The following is a 20,713-nucleotide window of genomic DNA, read 5'->3' on the forward strand; positions in this document are numbered from 1 at the left end:
TAATAAAGTTCAAACTTGCATAGCATCTTATGCCACTCAGCCATAAACAGTTACGATTGCATATTAGCTGGAGCAGCCATTTCTTTCAATTCAGCCAGTTTTGGCTGGCCACCATTTTTAATTTTTTTTTTTTTTTTTTAAATCCTTGAGTCAGAATGTTTCCTAAGTCACCAGCCCTGAGGGATGCCACAGACTTCAAAATGAACCTCTTGCTGTTGTTAAGATCCTCTTAAACCAGAAATTTAGAGTGTTGTCAAGAACAGTTTTAAAAATGTAATACTGTTTATTTTGCTTCAAAAACATTTCAGCATTCTAAACATACAAAAAAAACAGAACGTTGCAAATTTGTTTAAGTACAGAGTGTTTTTGAACTTCAGTTGCTGCACTGGCTCTTCACTTGGTTGGCGATGAAGAGATGTCTACAGTTTCAGTTTAAAAACTACCGCACTTAACTAAAAAAACCCATACACTTCTCATGCCAGCTGAACCCCCTTCCACAACTAAGAATGGCAGCAGAATGCTATTTCACTATATACAGAAAGACAACTTTAAGCTAAATGGACGCCCACTGTAGTGTAAATAGATCTACCCTCACAGTGCATGCTTTGGGCCATGGCACCCCGGGGAACGTACAGCCTCTCCAAGTAATCACTGCTCCTCTAAGGCATCATCACTCTAAGCATGTACCACAAGAATCTGTCTAGTTTTTACAAACTATAGATATGTACAGTTTATAACCCAGGATTTTCTAGCCAATAACCATATAGTAACACCACCTTACAAATTAAAAAAAATGCTTGAAACATTTTTAAATGCTTTGTTACACCAACAGCAAAGTGCACAGAGTTAGGAGAACACTAGAGCGCCTTTTCATTTTAAAAATGTTTGGAAATATGTACAACTTTGATACAGTTTCAGGGTGCTCACTACACCCATGGCCACTTCATGTAAACCAGTTACAATTTCTAGAGCACTTTTAGAAACTACAACGCGATCGGAATCCAATTTTTTTTTTAATTAAGCCTAATAAGGGCAAGAGACACCATCTCAAATAAGAGGTGCTTCATTTATGGTGTTTCCCCTACTCTATGGTATTCACATGGAGACAAGTATTGTACAGTTTTATTCATCATCATCATCTTCATCCTCCTCTTCTTCATCCTCCTCCTCCTCTTCGTCTTCTTCCTCTACCTTTTTCCGAGCAGCTTTGGTTGCTGCTCCCTTTGCGCCATCAAACTTTCCTTTAGACTTGTAGTCTGCAACATCCTGCAAAGTCAAGGGGATGTCTTAATTTGCTCTAAGCAGCAAACACACACAGCATTTGTACAGCAGCGGGCGTTAAAGTAAAGGGACTGGCCTCCCCAGCTGCACCCCAGGGGGACACAGCCAGCAGGGAGCACACAGCTATGCAGACACCTCAGCATGCTCAGGAGCCATGGAGGTCTGGAACCCTGCATCATGGCCATTTCTCTGAGGAGGAGAAGAGAAGCCAGCCTCTCAAAGTTTCCTGATGATGGGACAAAGCTCCAGGAACAGCACAGCAGACCCTTTCTGAAGCCACACGAGCAGCCCCTGCTGCACGTCACTGGGGAAAGCTCTGCCTCCTTGCTGAAATCTGCCTGTGGATCTCTAACCTGCTCTGCCCCAACCTGTGCAAAGCTCGGCTGTAACTATGCTGGGGCCAACTGAGCTGGGCCTGTGTTACAAAAGCACACCAACAAAAGAGCTGGTACAGAGGAGGCACAAATGACAACTCTCCTTACCTTCTCGTACTTCTCCTTCAGTTTAGCTGCCTTATTATTGTAAGGCTGCTTTTCACCATCACTGAGGTTGTTCCACATTTCACCCAATTTCTTTGCTACATCCCCAATAGATATACCAGGGTTTGTGGACTTGATCTTGGGGCGAAACTCTGAACAGAAGAGGAAGAAGCCAGACCTTGGGAAGAAACACCAGAGGACAGTCAGCATTTGCAGCAGCACACCCTGGGAGCACCCCTTCCTCCGTCCCTCCCCCACAACACTGACACATGCATGAGCACACAGAGTAGAACTTTTCTTAAAATTACAAAATCAAACACAAGCTTCAGCGTGTTTTGATTTCACTGAGGCTCAGACCTGCAGGCTCCTTCATTCAGTGCTCTTTATTAATTAAGCGTTTTGTATCCCCTCACCCAATTTCATCTTAGATACACAAGTCTCACTGTGACTCAGCCACTTGTGTCTTCCTATGAGACACACAGAGTGTCTTCCTATGAGACACTCCTACCACTATGAGTTTAAGAGTACCAAGTATTGACAGTTTGTGTCAGTGCCTTAGGTACTCAAGACACAAGCTGCCTAGAAGGTTTACAAGACAGCATCACCACCAGTCCTGCTATACCAACACTGTGTCCCCCATCTACCTCCTTCCTGGAAACCCATGTTACATACAGGGTGTGAAAAAGAACCAAAACATTTATGCATTTATTGTCTCAAAGATACTTACGGTGGTCGTTTTGGGGCATTGGGGTCCTTCTTCTTCTTGCCACCCTTAGCTGGTCCATAGTCCTTCATTTCTCTGTCATATCGTACCTTATCAGCCTTTGCCATTTCATCAAATTTAGCCTTTTCCTTGCTTGACATGGTCTAAAAAACCAAAACATGAGACATCAAACTTGTGATTACCCAACTGTTCAATAGCTGGCAAACTTTATGTAAACAAGCCAACACATTTCAAGTCAACACGGGAGTTTCAGAATTTTTTTTTTTTTAACTGGACTGTCCTGTACGGGAAATCGCAGCCACCACAGACATACTCAGCAACAAGGAAGCAACAGAGATGAGACAAGCACAGTCAGAATCCTCCTTTGGACACACACCTGGAAGGAAGTAGTTGCTGAAGGGTACTGCTTGGGAATGATAAAAAATGCCAGACTCTAGCAGAAGCATCTAAATGGGCAGATACACAAGGCTAAAATGTTCAGTACTGCTACAGGCTCCAGCAGCACCTGACCAGTGGCCAGGTCAGCTTGCCAAGATCAGCACACAAACCAAAACAGCACCGGCTCCCTTCATGTTCAGACACACACACACATCATCCTAGCAGATACTATAAGAGGTTCCTTCAGGAAGTCACAAATTAAGATACCTTCCACCTCTCTGAGCACTTCTTCGAAAACTCTGCAAAGTTGACTGGAACCTCTGGGTTCTTTTTCTTATGTTCCTCACGGCACGTCTGCACAAAGAAGGCATAGGCAGACATCTTGCCCTTGGGCTTCTTCGGATCACCTTTAGCCATCTTGACTCTGTAGGGACAGAGGAAAACATAACAAATATATGATATTTAGATGAATGCACACACCGATGTATGCATACACATATGGTGTGCGTGTTATTTATATACACACACACCCCCTCATCATCTTCTGACGTGAAGTCCCATCAGAAACACACCTCTTTCTTTCCCCTGACACCTCTTACCATCCCCAGTACAGAGACTTAAATTAGTCTCCCTTGATACTTGGGTTGTAGACAAGCCAAGAGAAACCAGTCAGTGGATTGAAGTGTTACATCAATATATATTTACATCATGTCCAAAGACTGGAGACAGACTATTAAATATACATACTTCTGCCTATTAAGTATTATATAAGAACTGATATAAAGTATCTGTTTTAGTTGGCTGCCACACTGGGGCTGGAGTGGCATGCACAGTGCCAGGCAGTGACTTATTCCTTCAGGAGCTGGAGTGTATGTCTCAGCAGCTGCTGCTCAGGTAAGCAGGCAGGACAAATTAGTTGTCCCAAAAAGGGGAATAACCTTTTATATATAAAAAGGGCACAAACACAGGCTGACTTTAACCACAATAGGACCCGTGGAGCTCTGCGAGGTGAGTTGTGCTTGCTCTTGCTCCACCAAGTGACACATGTTTGAGGCATAGTGGTCAGTGCAAAGATGCAATCGGCAAGTTACCGAAACGATAGTGCTAACTTTTGGGCTCCATTTCTTTTCCTGCTTCTCTGTTAAATTTTCCCCGCTTAATAGAAAATATCATAAGCCCGCCACAATATTTTCTATTTACAGCTTCTAAGTCCCTTAAAAATGTAATTTTTATTAGCACAGCGTTAATACTTAATTGCGCCCATTAACCCGCCAGGTGCAGCTAAAGCGGCCGTGAGCCGCCCTGCCCGGTCCGGCCGCTGCCGGGACACCGCTGCCCCCGCGGGGGCGGAAAACGCTCGGTACCGGGGCCGGGGCGCGGAGCCGGCCCCACTCCGAAGTTGGGGGCGAGCGGCCCGCGGCGGCCGGTCCGGTCCGGTCCGGCCCGGCCCATCCCAGCCCGGCCCCGCTCCGCGCCCCTCCCGCATCTGCGCCCCCCCAAGGTCACAGCGGCGGCCGCGCTCCGCGGCGCGGGCACCTGCGGCGGGGCCGGGGCCGGCGGGGGCAGCGGCGGCTCCGCCAGACGCCAATAATTCATCTTCCATTTTGTGAAACGCCTCCTGATGAAAGAAAGTGCCCCTGAAATGCGGTGGGGTGGCGGGCGGGGGGCGCCGGGGGGCCGGGCGGCGGCCGGGGTCGCGGGATGCCGGGCCGGCCCCGGGCGGCCGGGGCAAGCGGCAGCGGGAGCGGCGGCGGCCGCGCTCCGCGCCCAGGGCCGGCCCCGCTCGCTAAGATGGCTTCTCCCGGCGCCGCCGCCGCCGCGCCGCCGAACAAAGCCGCGTTCCCCCTCCGCCGCGCTCAGCCCCCCGCGCCCGCCGCCCCCGGCAGCCAACCCCGCCAAAACGCCGCCCCCGCCGCCAAGGGGCTCCCCGCTGGCCCCCCGGCGGGCGGCGGGGGCGTCGGGGCCGGGGCGCGGGCGGGAGCCCCCCCCCCCGGCCCCTGCCTAGCGCAGCGCTCTCTAACAAAGGCTCCCGTGCAGCCATTACCGCCGCCGCTACGCTCCTCCGCGCTGCCAGAAAAAGAGTGCGGGGAGCCCCGGGGCGGCCCCCCAGCGCCCGTCCGAGGACACGGGAAGGTGGGGGGAGAGGAGCCGGGGCGAAAGCGAAAGGTTTGAGCCCCCGGCGGGGCACCGGGAAGGAGATTTTCCTCGCCGCGACCCCCCTCCCCATCCCTGTGCCGCTCACACGTCTTTCTTCCCTTCGCCGGGGCTCTCCAGCGCCAGCCATATTAATGCCCACAGCACGGGCGGCGCGGCGCGGGGAAAAGGCGATGCGGGGCCCCGCCGCGGGCGCAGCCCCACCAGAGACACCTTCTCGGGCAGGGGAAGAGCGGCGGAGGCAGAAGCGAAGGGATCGGGGGAGTTTGGAGGTGGCGGCGGCGAGAAAAAAACTGCTTGGCCGGGACCGCCGGGCGCAGCGCGCAGGGTTTATCCCTGTCAGATGCTAAAGCGACAGCCATATTAATGCAGAATAAACAGCGGGCACGGCACTGCGCACGGCCGACAACTTTCCCACCGCCGCCAGCCCCACCGAGCCCACCCTGGGAAAGGGGCACATAAAAGCCGAGGGCGCCGCGCGTTTTGCCGTGCGACATTAGGAGGCGGCAGAGAAAAATCCCTGCCCATGCGGGGGAGAAGAGGAGTTAGTCCCGGTGTAGTTGCTGCACCAGCCATATTACTCTCGGCGGCACGGGAGCCCAGCGCGGAGCTACGGGGCTGCACCGGGGGCAGGTGGCCCCTCGGCGGCGGGGGGAGCTCCCGGCGGGGCAGGGCAGGACGGCGGGGGACAAACGCTGCGCCTCGCCCGCTGCCCACCGCCCCGCCAGCTGCGCACAGCATCTGCCCCGGCACCGCCGATCCCCGCGAGAGGGGCGAAACAAAGTTTTGGGTGAATTTCCCGATTCTTTTCTAATTAAAAAAAAAAAAAAATCAAAAACTCAGAGGAAGGAAGAAACGGAACGCAACATTAAAAAATAAAAAAAAGAGAGAGAAAAAAAAAAAGCATGCTGGGGTAGGCAGGACAGAGGGACGAAGGCGCGGGGGCAGGGCGGGGAGGGGGCAGCCGCCCCCCGAAAAGTTGCGGCGGGGCTGCACGTACCTGTATTGTTCGCGGTAGTGTGGACAGGAGCGGAGCGCAGGGCACGACGCGGGGCTCGGCGCGGCTCAGCCTCGCGTTGGCTGCCTACGAGAGCGGCCTGATTGGCTGCGGGGCTCTGCCGTTTAAAACAACCTCCTCGCCCGCTCATTGGCGCGGCGCCTCATGAATATTAAGCACGGCCGCGCGGCGGTTGGCCGGCGCGGGTGAGGTCATTCATTCAAAAAGAGCGCCCGCCGGGGGGACCGCGGAGCGCGGTGAGCGCGTGCCGGGGCGCGGGAGGGGCGCGCGCCCCGCGGAGCCCCCGCCTCGTGCAGCGGAGCGGGAGCCCCGGGGAACCGGGCACCGAGCGGGACCCAAAGGGAAACCCCGGGAAACCGAGCGGGCACCGCCTTTTGATAGCCCCGGGCCAGCCCCACCACAGAGCCGGCCCTGCTGCCAGCGCCACGGAACCAGGGGCAGCCCCGGCAGCGTTGCCGGGACCCCCCGGCCGGCAGCAGCCCCTCATTGCTGCTTTCTGCCCTGAAGCCGTACGGAGCGGTTCCAGTTGCACTGCACTGTTTGCGGAGCCGGCTACTACTGCGCGTAGTGGAACCGAGCCCAAAATAAACTCTGCTGACAGTCCCAACACACAACGGGTGGAGAAGGAACTACAGAGCAAGAAACTGCGTGTTTTTGCGGGGAGGAACGGGGTTTTACCCGCTCGTTCATCAAATAAAGAATCCATTTGAGTTACTAGTTCTTACACACTTTTACAGTTTGTTTGGTATTAACTTTCCAGGATTTACCTGTTGTTAAAGAGGCTGGTTGCATACAAGGAAATCTGTTAAGTGTGCCCTGCTGACTGAAACCAGCCCAGTGTGACTCTAGGGCTCCTTTGGCTCTCTGCAAAGAGCTGTTTCCTATAGGGCGGCTGCCAAATGGTTAAACTGGTATTCGTGGCTGACCACAATTGTTGGTTGGCTCGGAAAAAAGAGCTGTTATTTTTAAGGATGGAGCGGTAAGACTCAGAAACCACCCCGTACTGTTACGGGCTGTTGGTAACTGCCGCTCTGTTATGATAGCCAGAAGAAACAGTTGCCCTCTTTAAGGAGCAGATAGTGAAAAGAAGCCTCCACCCTGGGCTGAGGCGCTGTCAGGCAGCAGAGTTTACCAGATACCGCCCGTGGAAGCGCTTGTGGCTATAAGAACATATGGTCACAGGTTGCCTTTGCCGGAAGAGATCAAAACAACCCGGCTGAGGAGACGCACAAGAGTGCCAGCCTCCTGCTGACAGCTCCACTGGGAAGCACGCAGAATTTCACCCAGGGTTTTAGCCAAAGTCCTGCCTGGATTTCTCCCTTTGGGTACATCTCTAGCAAGCACCCAATCTAATTGCTGGCCCATGTACATTACATGCTTATAGAGACTTTACAGCCATGTCCTTGGGCTTTTCAAAGGACATGATAAAATCAGTCTTACTAGCCTCTTGCCCTATTTCTGCCTTCTCAAACCAAAAGTATAAAACAAGGGGTTCCTTCATAAACATTAATGAGGTTACCTGAGGGACTGTATTCTGTAGCATCATCATAAAATAAGACAAGCAACACTACTGCAGGAAAATCTCTTTGTAGCTGACAAACATCCCTTTCACCTATTTTTAGGGATACTTTCAAGTGTTCCAAACTAGTTGAATAATTAAGGCTTTTTTCTTGGCTCTTGAGTTGCACAATTTTTTATTCTGGAGCACTTTGTTCCTCAAACCACAATCTGACCCTCCAGAGCACACCAAGCAGAGAGCATTGCTAAGGGATGTACAGGCTGTTCAGGGGATGGAGCTGGCTTAGGAGAGACACCTGGCATTGAACACACTGTCCCACAGTCATCTCCAGAGCATCCCCCCAAGTTCTCATCAGCCAAAGGAAACATCCCCTAAGACACTTGTTCTAGGAAAGCCAGGGAAGTTTTGACAGCTGGCCAAGGGGCAAAGGAGATATTTTGGTAGCTGGGAGACAGCTGTGTTGGAGGTTTTACCCTAGCACTTGCAGCATGCTTTTGAAAGGAGAGGAGGGCTGAGCAGCAAATGGGTGAACATAACCCTCAGAGAGAAAGCTTCTACTCACCCCTAGAAGTACCACTGCTGCAATGCTCCTGTGGTGCCCTCAGCTCCACACATTGCACCTGGCCCCTGTGTCTGGGGCCTTTCCTGCTGTGCTCCAAGAAAACCACACAGAAAATTGGCTGAGCAAATCCAACCCTTTACTGCAACCTCTTCCAGTCCATGCAGTCCCCCTTCCTCATGCAGCTCACCTCTCTCCTGGCCCTTCTGGAGACAAGGCAGATCACTAACTCAGCAAAAAGTAAACAAAGCCTAAAATTCTGCCTCCTTTTATGCTGGGTTAGTTTTCTGCAGGATTAGTGGACTGAAGCAGTGTACCAAGGAGTGAGGTGACTACCAGAGCCAAGGCAAAGAAAGGAGTGTGCAGAAGGATACAGCCAGCAGCAGAGACACTCCCAAGTGTGGGTTTGGTAAATTTTAGGGAGTTTTGAGGTTGTTTTGATGTTTCGTTTTTTTAAAATATTACATATTACCATGTATTCAACTATAGGAAGCATGAGAAAAAAACCCCACAACTTAAAGAAAGTTTAGGATGCCTGGCTTTTGGCACAGCAGGCAGCAATGTTTGCACTAATGCTAGGAAAGCTCAATGCATAGTTCTGTACCTTCCCTTCAGAAAGTCCTGTCCTGATCCCCACCAGGCAGGATTTCTTTTGCAAACACATACTACATTTTTAAGCAACTGTCAGCCTTACCCTACATGCCACAGCAGGGACCCAAGTCACTCAGCACCTTGAATAGAAGGACTGAGGCCTAAAATGTTGGCCAAGGTCCCATAGCAAGCAGACAGCTCCCAATACTTGCAGTAGCTGAGAAGATGGATGGTAAAGACCTGTCCCAGGCAGTCACCAAGCACTGAAGGCTCCTGGCCCATGTACATCATGTTGGTGCTGTCCAAGAAACAGCAGAGCTACAAGCAGCTGAGTCCATGCTGTTACATGCTGCCAAGATGAAGCAGTATCTTCTCTTCCACTGGAAATGATGGAACAAGGAGGCAGCTATGAAAAAATCTGGAACCACTGAGGACCCCTCCAAGAAATCATTAGACTACATAAACATGCTTTAAATTCAGTAAAGTCATCCACAAGTGAAACTGCCTTCTTCTGATCCATGTAATTGCCTGAAGTCTGTACTAAGTTCACACATTACTCAGCCAACAGCCACATCTCATCTGAACATCAGTGACAGCTTGGTGGGATTGGCCTTCTGACAGCTCTGTCCATCTTCTGTTGTGCCAGAGGGCAGCAAATGAAGGCCCACTGTGTACTTAAGCTATTCAGAAATAAAAGTGCTGAAAAGGACCAGAGCTGTAAGTGAGCTTTGTGGAACACTGATGAGTGATCAGCTCCAGTGTTCCTCCAGCTTCTCATTCCCATCAATGAATGCCTTGGAAGGATCATGGAGGACAACACCTGTGTGTTAAAGATTAATCCCCAAGACCTTTAGAAGCTTCCCAGTACGAATCCAGATTGTCTTGAGGTAGGAATTTGGCCTGACATTAACCTGTGCTCAAGCTTTTGCTGATTGCACTGTGCCACACCTGGGATGATTTCAGCTGAAGAGCTGATGTGATGTCTTTACTGAGCTTGTCCAATATTGGTCAGAGCATGTTGTGCTTGGCTGTGTTGGACATCTTCCTCATGGGCATCATCACCTACTAGCAGCAAGGAAGAGGCTGGTGTGACTTGAGACAGTGAAATTGTAAAGCACCTCAGTGAATTGGAAGTACACCAGTCACAGAAAAATTATTTGGGCCTTCAATACAATATCCCCAAAATGAGCTATTGTGCTGAAAAGTTTCCCAAACATTCACCATAATTTCCAGGAGGAATAAAATTTTCCTGGTTCTTATTTTGGAGGGGCAGCTCAAATACACAGCTCATTGTCAAAGCAGTTCCCTTACTGAAGGGCTGCTTGGGCTCAGATTTGGCAGCATTTCTGGGGATAGCCACATAAGCTCCTCTGGTCTGCAGCATACATGCTTGGATGTGTGCTATTTCAGCCCATCAGCCTTCATTTTTCAGTGCTGATACCTGAATTTCCATCTTTTTTATCTATCAGCTGATGCAGGTATCAGAAAGCCAAGAAAGTTTGCAGGGGCAAATAGCTACAATGAGGCACTGGATACCAACACAGCATCAGTCCATTTGCTCTTTGCCCACCTTTAGAATATGCTGAGCCCATGATTCTGATGTTAAATCAGAAGCATCTATGATGTTGTGCTCCTGACCATGGCACTAGGGAGCTTATTCAAGGCAAGGAGTAGGGGAGGCTTCAAGAAATCTCACAGGAAAGCTGTGCTGTCTCACAGAAAGCTTGTCTACTTCCTGAGACAAGAAGTAATTTTCTGAGGCCTTCTAGGCCACAGGATGCCATGGGTCACAGAAAAAAATAGAAGTGTCCCAAGAAGAAACACACTTGCTGTTCACAGGGTGAGGAAGTTCCAGAAAACATTTGTGAAAGGTACTCAGCTCTCTCAGGCATGCAGCTTGGTTCCCATGAGGTGTTGCTTCAAGCAACCTGGACATCCAACTTCAGCACAGCAAAGATGTGCTCACAGCCCTGGCAGAAAGACCACATCAGGGACATCCCCTCTGACCTCTGACACGAGGGTTTGGCTGCAAGGCAGGGGCCAGCACAGGGCACCCTCCCCTAGCCCCACCATGGCCCTTCCCTGGGACCACAGCACACCTGGGTGGTCACAGACAGCTGAGCTCCCTCTCAGCACCCTGGGGAACTGTCCTGGCCTGGGCACAGCAATGGCAGCACATCGGCAGAGCTATCAAACCATCCTGCCCTCGGCCAGGCATTCCATTGTGGTCACTGAGCTGCAGCTCCAGCAGGGTAATTGTAACTGCACTTGGGCTTCCACTGCTATCTTCATTGCATCTCTTCAACTCTCGGGCAAAATCCTCCAGTGGAGACTTGACCCGAATGAAAAGGCTGGTATAAATACATCCGTAGGGTTCTGCCAGCAATTAGGAGTAAGGATGGGGGGAAAATCCCTCCTCGGAATCGAACAAAGCCAGGAAACCTTTTTAAGCAGAACCAGCCTATCAGAGTGACAGAGTTGACATTTAAGGTTGGATGGACAATGGCGACATGAAAAGTGTTAAATGACCTGTTTATCTCACCAGCATATTCATTAGGCTAGTTAGGGGGCTATTTCAAAAGCCTGCAGTGTGGACCTGGCTTCTCCCACCACTGACCTTCTGTGCTAACATGCAATGGAGATGAAGAGGTTCAATTAACCCTTCTCTAACTGGTTTGGTCAAAAGCTGATTGAAGAGGTTTCATTTACAAGTCCAAGGCTTTTTATTTTATTTTTAAACCAAGAGTTTAACTTCAGTTAAATGAGAAGGAATCCCTCTACATAAAACCCTCCCAGGCTTACAGCACTTGGGATTTCCACACATGGATTTTCTGATGCCCACAGCCTAAGGCTGAATTCCAAGTCCTGTAACTATAATAAAATATTTGTAATTGCTCACTGGGATCTCAGCCAGTTAGAATATTTCCTCTTTAACCTATGAAACAAAAAGAATTATCTTAAATACACGCTGAAAGTAGAAAATAAAATTAGCAATGGTGTTTAAGGAGCTTGGCAGCATGCAAGTTCACAGAGACAGAGGTTAATCTGTTCCCAATTCAACTATGAGAAACCTTATGTTCCAACAATTAAAATATTAGTCTAAATGACCAGGTGACCCCCCAAATTCCCTAATGGGGTGGCACAGCCTGTTATCCCCTGTAGCCATATCCCATTAAGCTGACACCTCTGCAGGAGTAGGATACACTCTCAGTTGCACACACAAAATTAATTGTTGTCAAATGCACTTCATGGGGACTGAGGTGAGAAATACAAGTTAAAATAATTGACAGTCATACTAGGCAGCAGTTCAAAACCTCCTTGCAGACTAACCACAGGCAAGGTAAACAGAAACTCACGGTTACCTTCACAGGTGGCTCCCCCTGTGTCTTGTCATATTGTCCACATTCCTCTTGGGGCTTTTTCCCTCCTTTTCTTTCTCCTCTCCCTGTTTTTGCTTCTCTTCACACCTTGGCCCTGGCTCTTTCCCAGCACACGCTGCCAGGGTGCCCAGGGGGTGGCAGGCAGGCAATTTGCCCCTGCACACCTGCTCCACGAGATTTGCCACGGCGTACAGCACCTCCCACGCTCCCAGGCTCCTGGAAATGGTGTGCCCTGCACACTGCCTCCCTGCATTCCTGGCTCGTCTCTGCTCCCTCATCTAACACATCCTCCTGCCACAACACTTTCTTCAGGCGTCTCCTTCCATGCTCAGCTACCACAGGGCCATCTGCTTTCATCATGTATTTTCTTTTTAAAGATGCACTATCCCAAAGCTTGTAAACCCTAAGTGACCTGGCATGAGAGCAATGAGCAACATTCAGCTTCAGAGGGGTCTTTCTGCTCCTGCTTCACATGCACAGAACTACACCAAAAAAAAAAAAAAAAAAAAAAAAAAAGGCATTTAATGAATTAAAAAAAAAAATTAAAAAAAAAAAAAAAAGCAAACAAACCACCAACCCCCCCCCCACACACACATTTATCTACCTACCCCACCAAGCCAAAAGCCAAAAGTAGTAAGACAGGACAACTGGAAACAACCTGTGCAAGTTTCCCATAGCTTTCAGAGAAGGTGGAATCGAGATGCCATTTTAAAGGAGAAGATTGTAAGTGTTTCCCTTGCACTTTAATTGGCAAGTAATCAAGACCACATTCAATGCAACACAAGTTCTTGCAATCACGCTGTGACAGCAGACCAAGAAACTCTATTAAGAATCCAATGCAATTACAACCCAACAGCAGTCCAGCAAAGGGCTGGATATAAAGGGAGGCATGACCCCACATTAGAAAGAAGTCAGTGATGATACAGCTGAGGTGTAGTTCAGGCACCACGGATGTGACACTGAACGAAGCAATCAGAACGTCTGGCACTGGAACAAACCTGCACTGGATACTTATTTCAGGACTCAGTTCACTAAGTAACTGTTCCCAAAGCCAGGAATACCTGCTCCTACCCCACACCCAGCAGAATCTGCACTCCTGTGTGCATCCTTTCCTCTTTGGCCATCCTGCCACCGTCCACAGCTCCAAACTGGACCATGGCAGCACACAGCATACTGACAAAATGATGCTCCAAAACCACTCACATTCAGATGAATGAAGAGGAGAACGTTCTCCAATAAGCAGAATCTTGGTGCTACTCTATCTCACACGTGTCTGAATGAAGCTTTGAGTCTGGCTGTGGTTTGCAGCTTATCAAGACAGGCTCCTGTCTGCAGTGTCACAGTGAGACAGGGAGTGATGTACAAAATCCTTGGCTAGAGAGAAGGAAAGATGAGTTCTCTGCACAGGAGCTGTGAACTGAGTGCTTGGTCTCTCCCCGACCCAGCCAGGCTGCCCAGCAATCAGGGCAGGGCTGCCTTGCACAGTCCAGCTTCTCCAGCTGGCATCTGAACTAGGCTGAAGGTCTGGGGGTAGGAAAGCACAGGGAACACTGGGGGATTCCAGCTGGGTGGGGAAACACACTGCTAGCACAACAGGCCTTTGGGAAGGGTTAAAAATCTAATTCTCAGAAAAGACATAAACAGCATAGGTGCTGCAAAGGTGGAGGGGAAAGCAGCTTTCTTGATCTATCACCTGCCCTGCACTGCTGGGACTTAAGATCTCCAAAACTGACTGTAAAGCTAGGAAAAGAATACATTGCCCACACACATGTAGCAAAGGAAAAAATGTGAATTGAAGTTATAAGTGTTTACAGTTCAGGGGAATATTTAATTGGTTGTAAAAAAACCCATTGGGGTGACACTGCACAGGATGAGTCTTGCCTTCAAAGGGTCAAGTGGACCTTCAGTTAAAAAAGGAAGGCAAAAAACTGGCTCAGGAAAGTGCTCAAGGCCCCTTAAGCTTTCCCCACTCTTCCCCATGACCTCCCTATCCCCTATACTTTTTTTTTTCTCTTCTTATAAATCTGTTCAGAAAATATTGTCTCCTTTTTTGTATCAGTTTTGTGCCATCACTTCACCATAGCAACAGACAGCAAACAGCAGGTCCAACAACTGAAGTTGCTGGCTTACTCAGGTAGGCTCTCCTGCTGCAGCAGCCCTGAGTGACTCCCTGCCTTTGGAAAAACATTAGTTGCATAATTCCAGGTTTCTTTCCACTAAAAGAGAACATACACAATTAGCTAAATGCCACCAATTAAACTATCAATAAGGCAGGGATATTTTCAGTAGTGCACTGGTACACAGCTACACTGTTACTGCAGCACACCAGGCTGATTTTAGAGTAACTACCCCAAGTTCTGGAGACAGACAGAGCCACGATCCCCCCAGGTGCCATCCTGGGCAGTTCCCCTGCACACACCTCTGCCAGCAAGGCCTGAGCTGCCAGGCTCTGGGGATGAGCTTCTGTGAAAGATCCAAGGTCCAGGCGCCTCCAGGCAGTGCCCAGCTGTGAGAAGGGATCTGAGCTGGGACACTGGAGCAAAAACTGAAGCACATGAGGCTCCAACTTGATACTGGACCATGCCGGTGTTTTGGTAGGTCAGCAGAAGATAAAGAGGTCAACAGGACGATGAAGGAGAGGAAGGGAAGTTCTGCAAGGCCCAGTTGGGACTTAGATAAGTATTTTTACACCCCTGAAAAGCACAGGAAAGTCATAAACTGTGACAATGTACCTAACTCAGGTTGCTCCCAGCAAGTGCTGACACTGATCCTTGATGATGTTGAAGGAACAATTGTTTTGGGGAGAAATTTGATAATAAAAGGTGTAGATTTCTGCCAAGTGCTCCTGAATTCTTCTTGCTTTACATTCATTGGACGTCATGCTTTGTTAACATATTTGATTCCTGTTTTGCTTTGGAGTGTAGGAACATTACAGTGAATGAATAAAAAAATATTTTTGAAATATATATTGAAAATGTTTTAAAAATATATTGAAAATGTTTTTTAAACTGTTTCATTTATGCACATTCCTTTTAGAGACATACATATGTATACAAGATACATTAACAATCACTTTAAAGATGAACTTCCTCCCAAAAAATTGTGCTATTTAAATTTTCTTTTAGGTTTGTTAGCCCATTTTAGGTTTAGAAGACATTGTCTATTGAGATTTGAGAACGTGTTGTATATCTATAATTAACTTTTCTATTAACTACAACTTCTCATATCAAGACAAGTGTTGGATAAAATTCCTCCAAATATCTCAGCTGTCTGCTTTTCCACAACTAAAAGGAGATGCTTTTCAAAGAAAAACAGCTTCAATGACAAAAGAAAGACAAACATATTGAAAATATTAAAGCAAAATAAAAATAAAAAAATCTGCCAAACTTCCTTCCCAGTATCATCAGTGACAACTCACTTTCAGGATATCAGCACCAGCCTGGTGTGGCATTTAAGAATATCCAAAAAGCTCAGACCCTGCACAGCCCTTGCTGTTCTTTGATTTATAAATTAGTGTCCAAATCCTGACCTGTGGATACAAAACCCCACTAAATTCACCAGAATTTCACAGATGAAGTTCAGGACAGAATTCAGCTTTGAGCTGCTTAATTTTAATTGGCCCATACTATGTTTGCTGCTGGGAGAAGTTTTTTCCCCACCACTACACAAACTGGGAAGATAAAAATTTAGTAACTAAAAATGTTTTCCAGAATTCTATTTTCCTATGGAAAAAAAAAATCTATATAATTACATGTAAGTGGCAGAGTTATTTGATCTTACTTTGAACATGGTAGCTGTGGTGTCTGGGTTGTCTTGTGTTCTTTCTGTCCCTCCATCAGCTCACTTGTTTTCCATGTGGCTGCTCGTGTACTTACAATTGTGTCTGGTTATCATATGCTGAGCATGATTGTTTTGCACTCAGATTTATTCCCAGCATGAAAATTATTTGAAAATGGGTGGAAGAGAGAAACACAGCCATCATTTGAGAAACTCACACAGCAGAGTGCTCAAGGGCTTCCTTTCAGATTTGCTTCCCATACCAAGAAAAGGCATTGTTACAATGACAAGTGTGTTACAATAGGAAAATCATATGGGATGCAAAATTAAAATCTCAGTCACAGGTGCAGAATCAAGGCAGTAGAGGAGTGCAAACACAGAACTCTTGCACTGCTCTTTTCTCCCTGCCTTTTAGGAAAAGTTGGCAATGCCTTGTCCCTGCAGAGGTGACTCTGGGAGTTGCCCAGTGCCCATGGCAGGGTAGTGAAGCACCCTCCCAGCACCGTGTCCTTCCCTGGCTCTGCTCAGGGCACTGCTTCCCCAGTCTCCAGTCAGCTCCAGTGCCCCAAGCTCCCCCAGCCTGGGTCCTGCTCCTCTCCAGCCAAGCTATCTCCATCTGACCCTCTGCCCCTCTCCCAGCTCCTGGAATTGCTCAGGGGGAGGCTGTGCCCACAGCAGGGGCAGCCAGTGGGACAGGGCACCCTTCCAGCCCCAGCTGAGAGCTCTCAGCACAGCCAGGCCCCTGGGGACCATCAAAGGAACTGGGCACTTTCTGCTGCCCCGAGACAGCGTGGCCACCCCAGCAGGATTCTGCAGCATGGCCAGTGGGATCCTGTGCTGTGTCAGGGCTTCTTCAGGGGAGCATGGGGTGGCACCTACTCTCAACCAACGATTTGAATCACACCTGGTGACAAGCCAGTGCAGATCCAGATAGAAATCAGGTGGGATTTCTCCATGCACAGAGCATTCTGTATTTCTGAATGGCAGATTATGCTCCTCAAGTTCCTCTGCTTCCAGCTACTACACATTTCTTCCCTCTTGTAGCAATTCTGGCCAACAACCCCCACTACTACTTACCCTCTTTGAATAATCACACCCTTACAGTACCTCTCACAGCCTGATGTTTTACAATGAAATCTGAGAAGCTCTGAATAATCCTAATAGCAGTTAGGCAGCAGCACTCGCACAATTATGATATAAAAGGTAAGTGTGCTCCCACCAGCTCTCCATTTAAATTTATAGTGATTGGCTCCATACAGTAACATGGAAAATGAAAAACATCCCCCAGCCTTCATTTAAGAGGTTTATAGTAAATAAAAAAATGCTGAGGGTTGTGTGTTGGCATCCAGCCTGGCAGCTCTCTGTGCAGGAAGGGGATTCAGGCTCCTTTTCCTAGGCACACATAAAATGCTGGGTATGTACAGCTCTGCTCCACCAGCAGTGTGCCTGCAGCAAAAGCCTGAGAAGTCAGGCTGCTGGTCCTAAGGAAAACTTCTCTGCCAGCCTGGGCTGGGAGGGCAAAGGCAGAAATCACCTGTGCTGTCCTGTGACCTGCTTTCCAGAGACACTCCAGCATCTCTGCTGGGTTTGGTGATGAAGCATTTCCCAGCCACGAGGCAGAATGGAGTTCCCTGATTAATTCAGTACACAGTGCCCTGATCACACTGAACAAGGGCTGGCAACTGTCAGATGTGTCAAGTGCTGACTAAATTTTTTTTTACAAGGAACACAGACCTGGAAGATTTCTAAACCTTCTCCAGAGACTAAAGACTGCTCTGTTGTTCTGAGCTTAGACTGCAGGGAAAACAGGTCTGCACTCATGAGAATTTAATTGCAGTACCTTCACTGGAACCTTTAGAAAATGCAACTTGGGTCTGACCCTGACTCTTACAATTAACTTGCACAAGATCCTGTGCAAGTTAATTAGAAGAAAGGTGTAATTCTGCTACACAAAGCCAAGCATCTGGGGGATACTCAATCCTATCCTGCCACAAAGTACATCACTCCTGGGTGAAAACACCGAGGTAGCTGCTGCTCTGTGCTCCTTCTGTCTGAGGCCACCCTGGCAGCCTGCAGGTCCCCTCTGCCCCTCAGCACCAGACCCACACCACAGCTTTGGAGTAAGAACAGCCAGTACAGCCACAGGAGAAGTGCCCACGGCTGCTCTCCTCAGGCCAGCTCCAAGAAGGGTCCTGCAGCCCAGTCAACCAGTACAGCAGGAATCAGAGAGGCTTTCATCATCTTTACTCTCCCAAAATCACCTGTGCATTGATTCTACGAAGCCCAAAACTTCCTTCCTTACCATGAGCCTCCATGGCTTCTCCTGATAAGGAAGGGCAGATCCTTCAGGCTTTCACACCTTCATCAAGCTGTTCCTACAACAGTGCTCAACACCCTTGCACTGCTGCAGGGCCCTGACACTGTTTTTCCCTCATGTTCCTCTCCATCCATTTCATCCTTAAAATAAATAAATGAAAGAAGGCATTGCTGGCTGAGCCTCAGCCCTACACAGCCCATGCTACTGGCAGTCCCTGCTGTGAGACTCCTCTCCCCAGAGCTGCTGGACCCAGCACAGCCTGACCTGCCTCCATCACCCTGGTCCAGCCTTCCCCATTGGCAGGGATATTGCCTGCCTCTAATTTGCTGGGATTTCACACCAAGAAATGAATGCCAGTGTTTGTGGGAAGGGTGAAAGTCACCAGCCACCTGTGCAACCTCCACTGTCAGACTGCAGTTCCTGGCCCAGCTGGCTGTGACTGGCATCGACCTTGCAATGCCTTCATTATTATATCCCAGGGCTCACCCTATACTTAAGGAAACTCTCCCCTCCCCACAAGAGGACACAAAGCAGAACAGAGCAGTTTGTATTTCTCAAGGCACCCTGGGAAGTCAGTGGTGAAGGAAGGGTTGTGCACAACTGCCCCAGTAAATCCCTCAGGAGGAGAAGTGACTGTGCCCCCTCCCCCAGCTCCGAGGTGTCACACTCCAGCAGCGTGTTCCTGGGCTGCCTTGCACATCTGCTGAACCAGGGTAAAACCAGACACTGCAGAGCTGTCATTGATGTCACCAGGGCAAGGCACTGCTGGAGAGGTCCCTCCCTCTGCAGGAGAAATGCTCCTGCACACTCCTCTCTCTCTGCTCACACATCCTGCTCCTCTCATCACAGCACAGTTAGAGGCAAAGCCTGCCACGAGATTGTCACCTCTTCTCCTCAGACTCTTGCAGTGCCCAGAAGTCCCAAGGCTTGTGGCTGCTGTGCCACCCTATAGAGGCAGAGGAAGGGCTTGGGCACCCCTGCTAGAGCAGCTTCACACAGTACCCCCCAGTCACCGTGCTTTGGAGCAGCACAGGCAGCTTTACCCTTCAGGAGCACTAAGTGAAGAGCTCCAGCAGAGCTGGCAGCCAGCTTGCCTGCAGGAAGAGTTAACTGGGTGGAAGGAGGCAGAGGAATAAAAGGCCTTCCTTTCTCTGTTTGTCAGGCAACAGGTCACACATGCTTGCAGACAGATCCCAAAGCCTGTCTCTACTCTCACATTTCCTCTCTTCCTTTCTCTGACGCTTTCCTGACATATCTTCTTGTGCACTTTGCTCAGCTTTTGAAGTAACACTCCTCCCTGCTTGTTCTCCTTCCCACTCCTTGTCACTGAAGTCCTGCTGCTGTCATCACACTCCCATCAGACTTCTCCTTTCAACTGTGCGTTTCCACGCTGTCTCTCCCAACTGTCACACACGCTTCTGGTTCAAACATCTGTTCCTCCCCCTCCCAGGGAAGTGGCTCCAAAACAAGCTGCTTTCTGTCTGAATGGCAGGGAGGATAGATTTGGTTGTACATGTGGCACCACACGACCATGGTGCTGCCAAGTGAAAGGCTCCTCTTCTGTGATTTGGTCACTCAGTTCCCAGGGCTACAGGCTCAGGGTCTCCTTATTCTGCCAGGAAGGAGAGTGAGGAGCCTGTTTCCTGCACCTGGCAGCCTGGATACTCAGGGCTCAGCCTCTGCTCTGCAGGAAAGCAGAGGAAGGGGTTCTTGCTGCCCTGCACAGAGGGAAGGTCTGCATGATCACTCTCTAACAGCTAAAGGATGGCTTTAAGCAAGAATGGCTCAGCCCAGTGGAGTACCAAGAGGCCAGCAAGTTACAGGACAAGTTACAGGAGCATCGTGGCTACCCAGTGCCCAAGAGCTGGTGCTGCCTGGTGATTTCAAAGGTCTTGTGTCACTGCAGTGAGTCTCAGGCCAGCTCCAAACTCAAAGTGGGGTTAACCCAGGCAGCATGGCCAGCAAGGTGTCCTGCCAGCCTCCCAGTACCGTGGGGCTCAGAGGCAGAGCACATCTCCAGGCCCGTGCAGAGGCCACAGCAGCCCCACTGCCTGCACACCCAGCTCTGCTGGCAGCCCTGGACTGCCCAGCCCCACTGACACCCTCAGGAAAGAGAACAAGTGGTGTCTGGCCTGCTGCTTGCTCTGTGCCCATGTGCTGGCTGGAGGCAAGGCCCCAAACAGGTGTCACAACTTAGAGAAGAATGTTCAGAGAGGTTTTATCAGCATGGCTAAGTTCTGCCCATTGTGAAGAAACAGAAATGTAGTTTCTATTCTATTCCCTTTTCAGCTGCTTATAAGTTTTTCAAACAGATTCTTATTCAGGGTGAAATGTTCAGTGCTTGGTCTCAGATCAGAGATGATTTCTTTTATTTTCCCCTACAGGAACTGTGAGCAAAATACTAAATGGAGTAGAGTTGGAGTTTGGGGAGCATGAGCAATCAGATATTTCCCCCTTGTTCCCTCTGATACCATATGTTCCAGTTGGAAATTTTACACTTGCAGACTGGTAACTCGTAAATGGTGGAGATGATAGA

The 20,713-nt window shown here is 49.2% G+C and overlaps 1 protein-coding gene across 1 annotated transcript; it reads right to left on the reverse strand.

Annotated features, from left to right (window-relative positions):
* Window positions 1-260: 260 nt before the first annotated feature.
* HMGB3 (high mobility group box 3) lies at window positions 261-6,172 on the reverse strand. Its single transcript, XM_009090324.4, has 5 exons — window positions 6,017-6,172; window positions 3,130-3,286; window positions 2,488-2,627; window positions 1,764-1,938; window positions 261-1,266 (listed from the first exon to the last, which is right to left on the reverse strand). The coding sequence occupies exons 2-5, from the start codon at window positions 3,277-3,279 to the stop codon at window positions 1,123-1,125; spliced, it is 609 nt and encodes a 202-aa protein (XP_009088572.1). The 5' UTR covers window positions 3,280-3,286; window positions 6,017-6,172; the 3' UTR covers window positions 261-1,122.
* Between the last annotated feature and the right edge of the window lie 14,541 nt (window positions 6,173-20,713).

Source organism: Serinus canaria, chromosome 4A, assembly GCF_022539315.1.
Source record: "Serinus canaria isolate serCan28SL12 chromosome 4A, serCan2020, whole genome shotgun sequence".
Lineage (NCBI taxonomy): Eukaryota > Metazoa > Chordata > Aves > Passeriformes > Fringillidae > Serinus > Serinus canaria.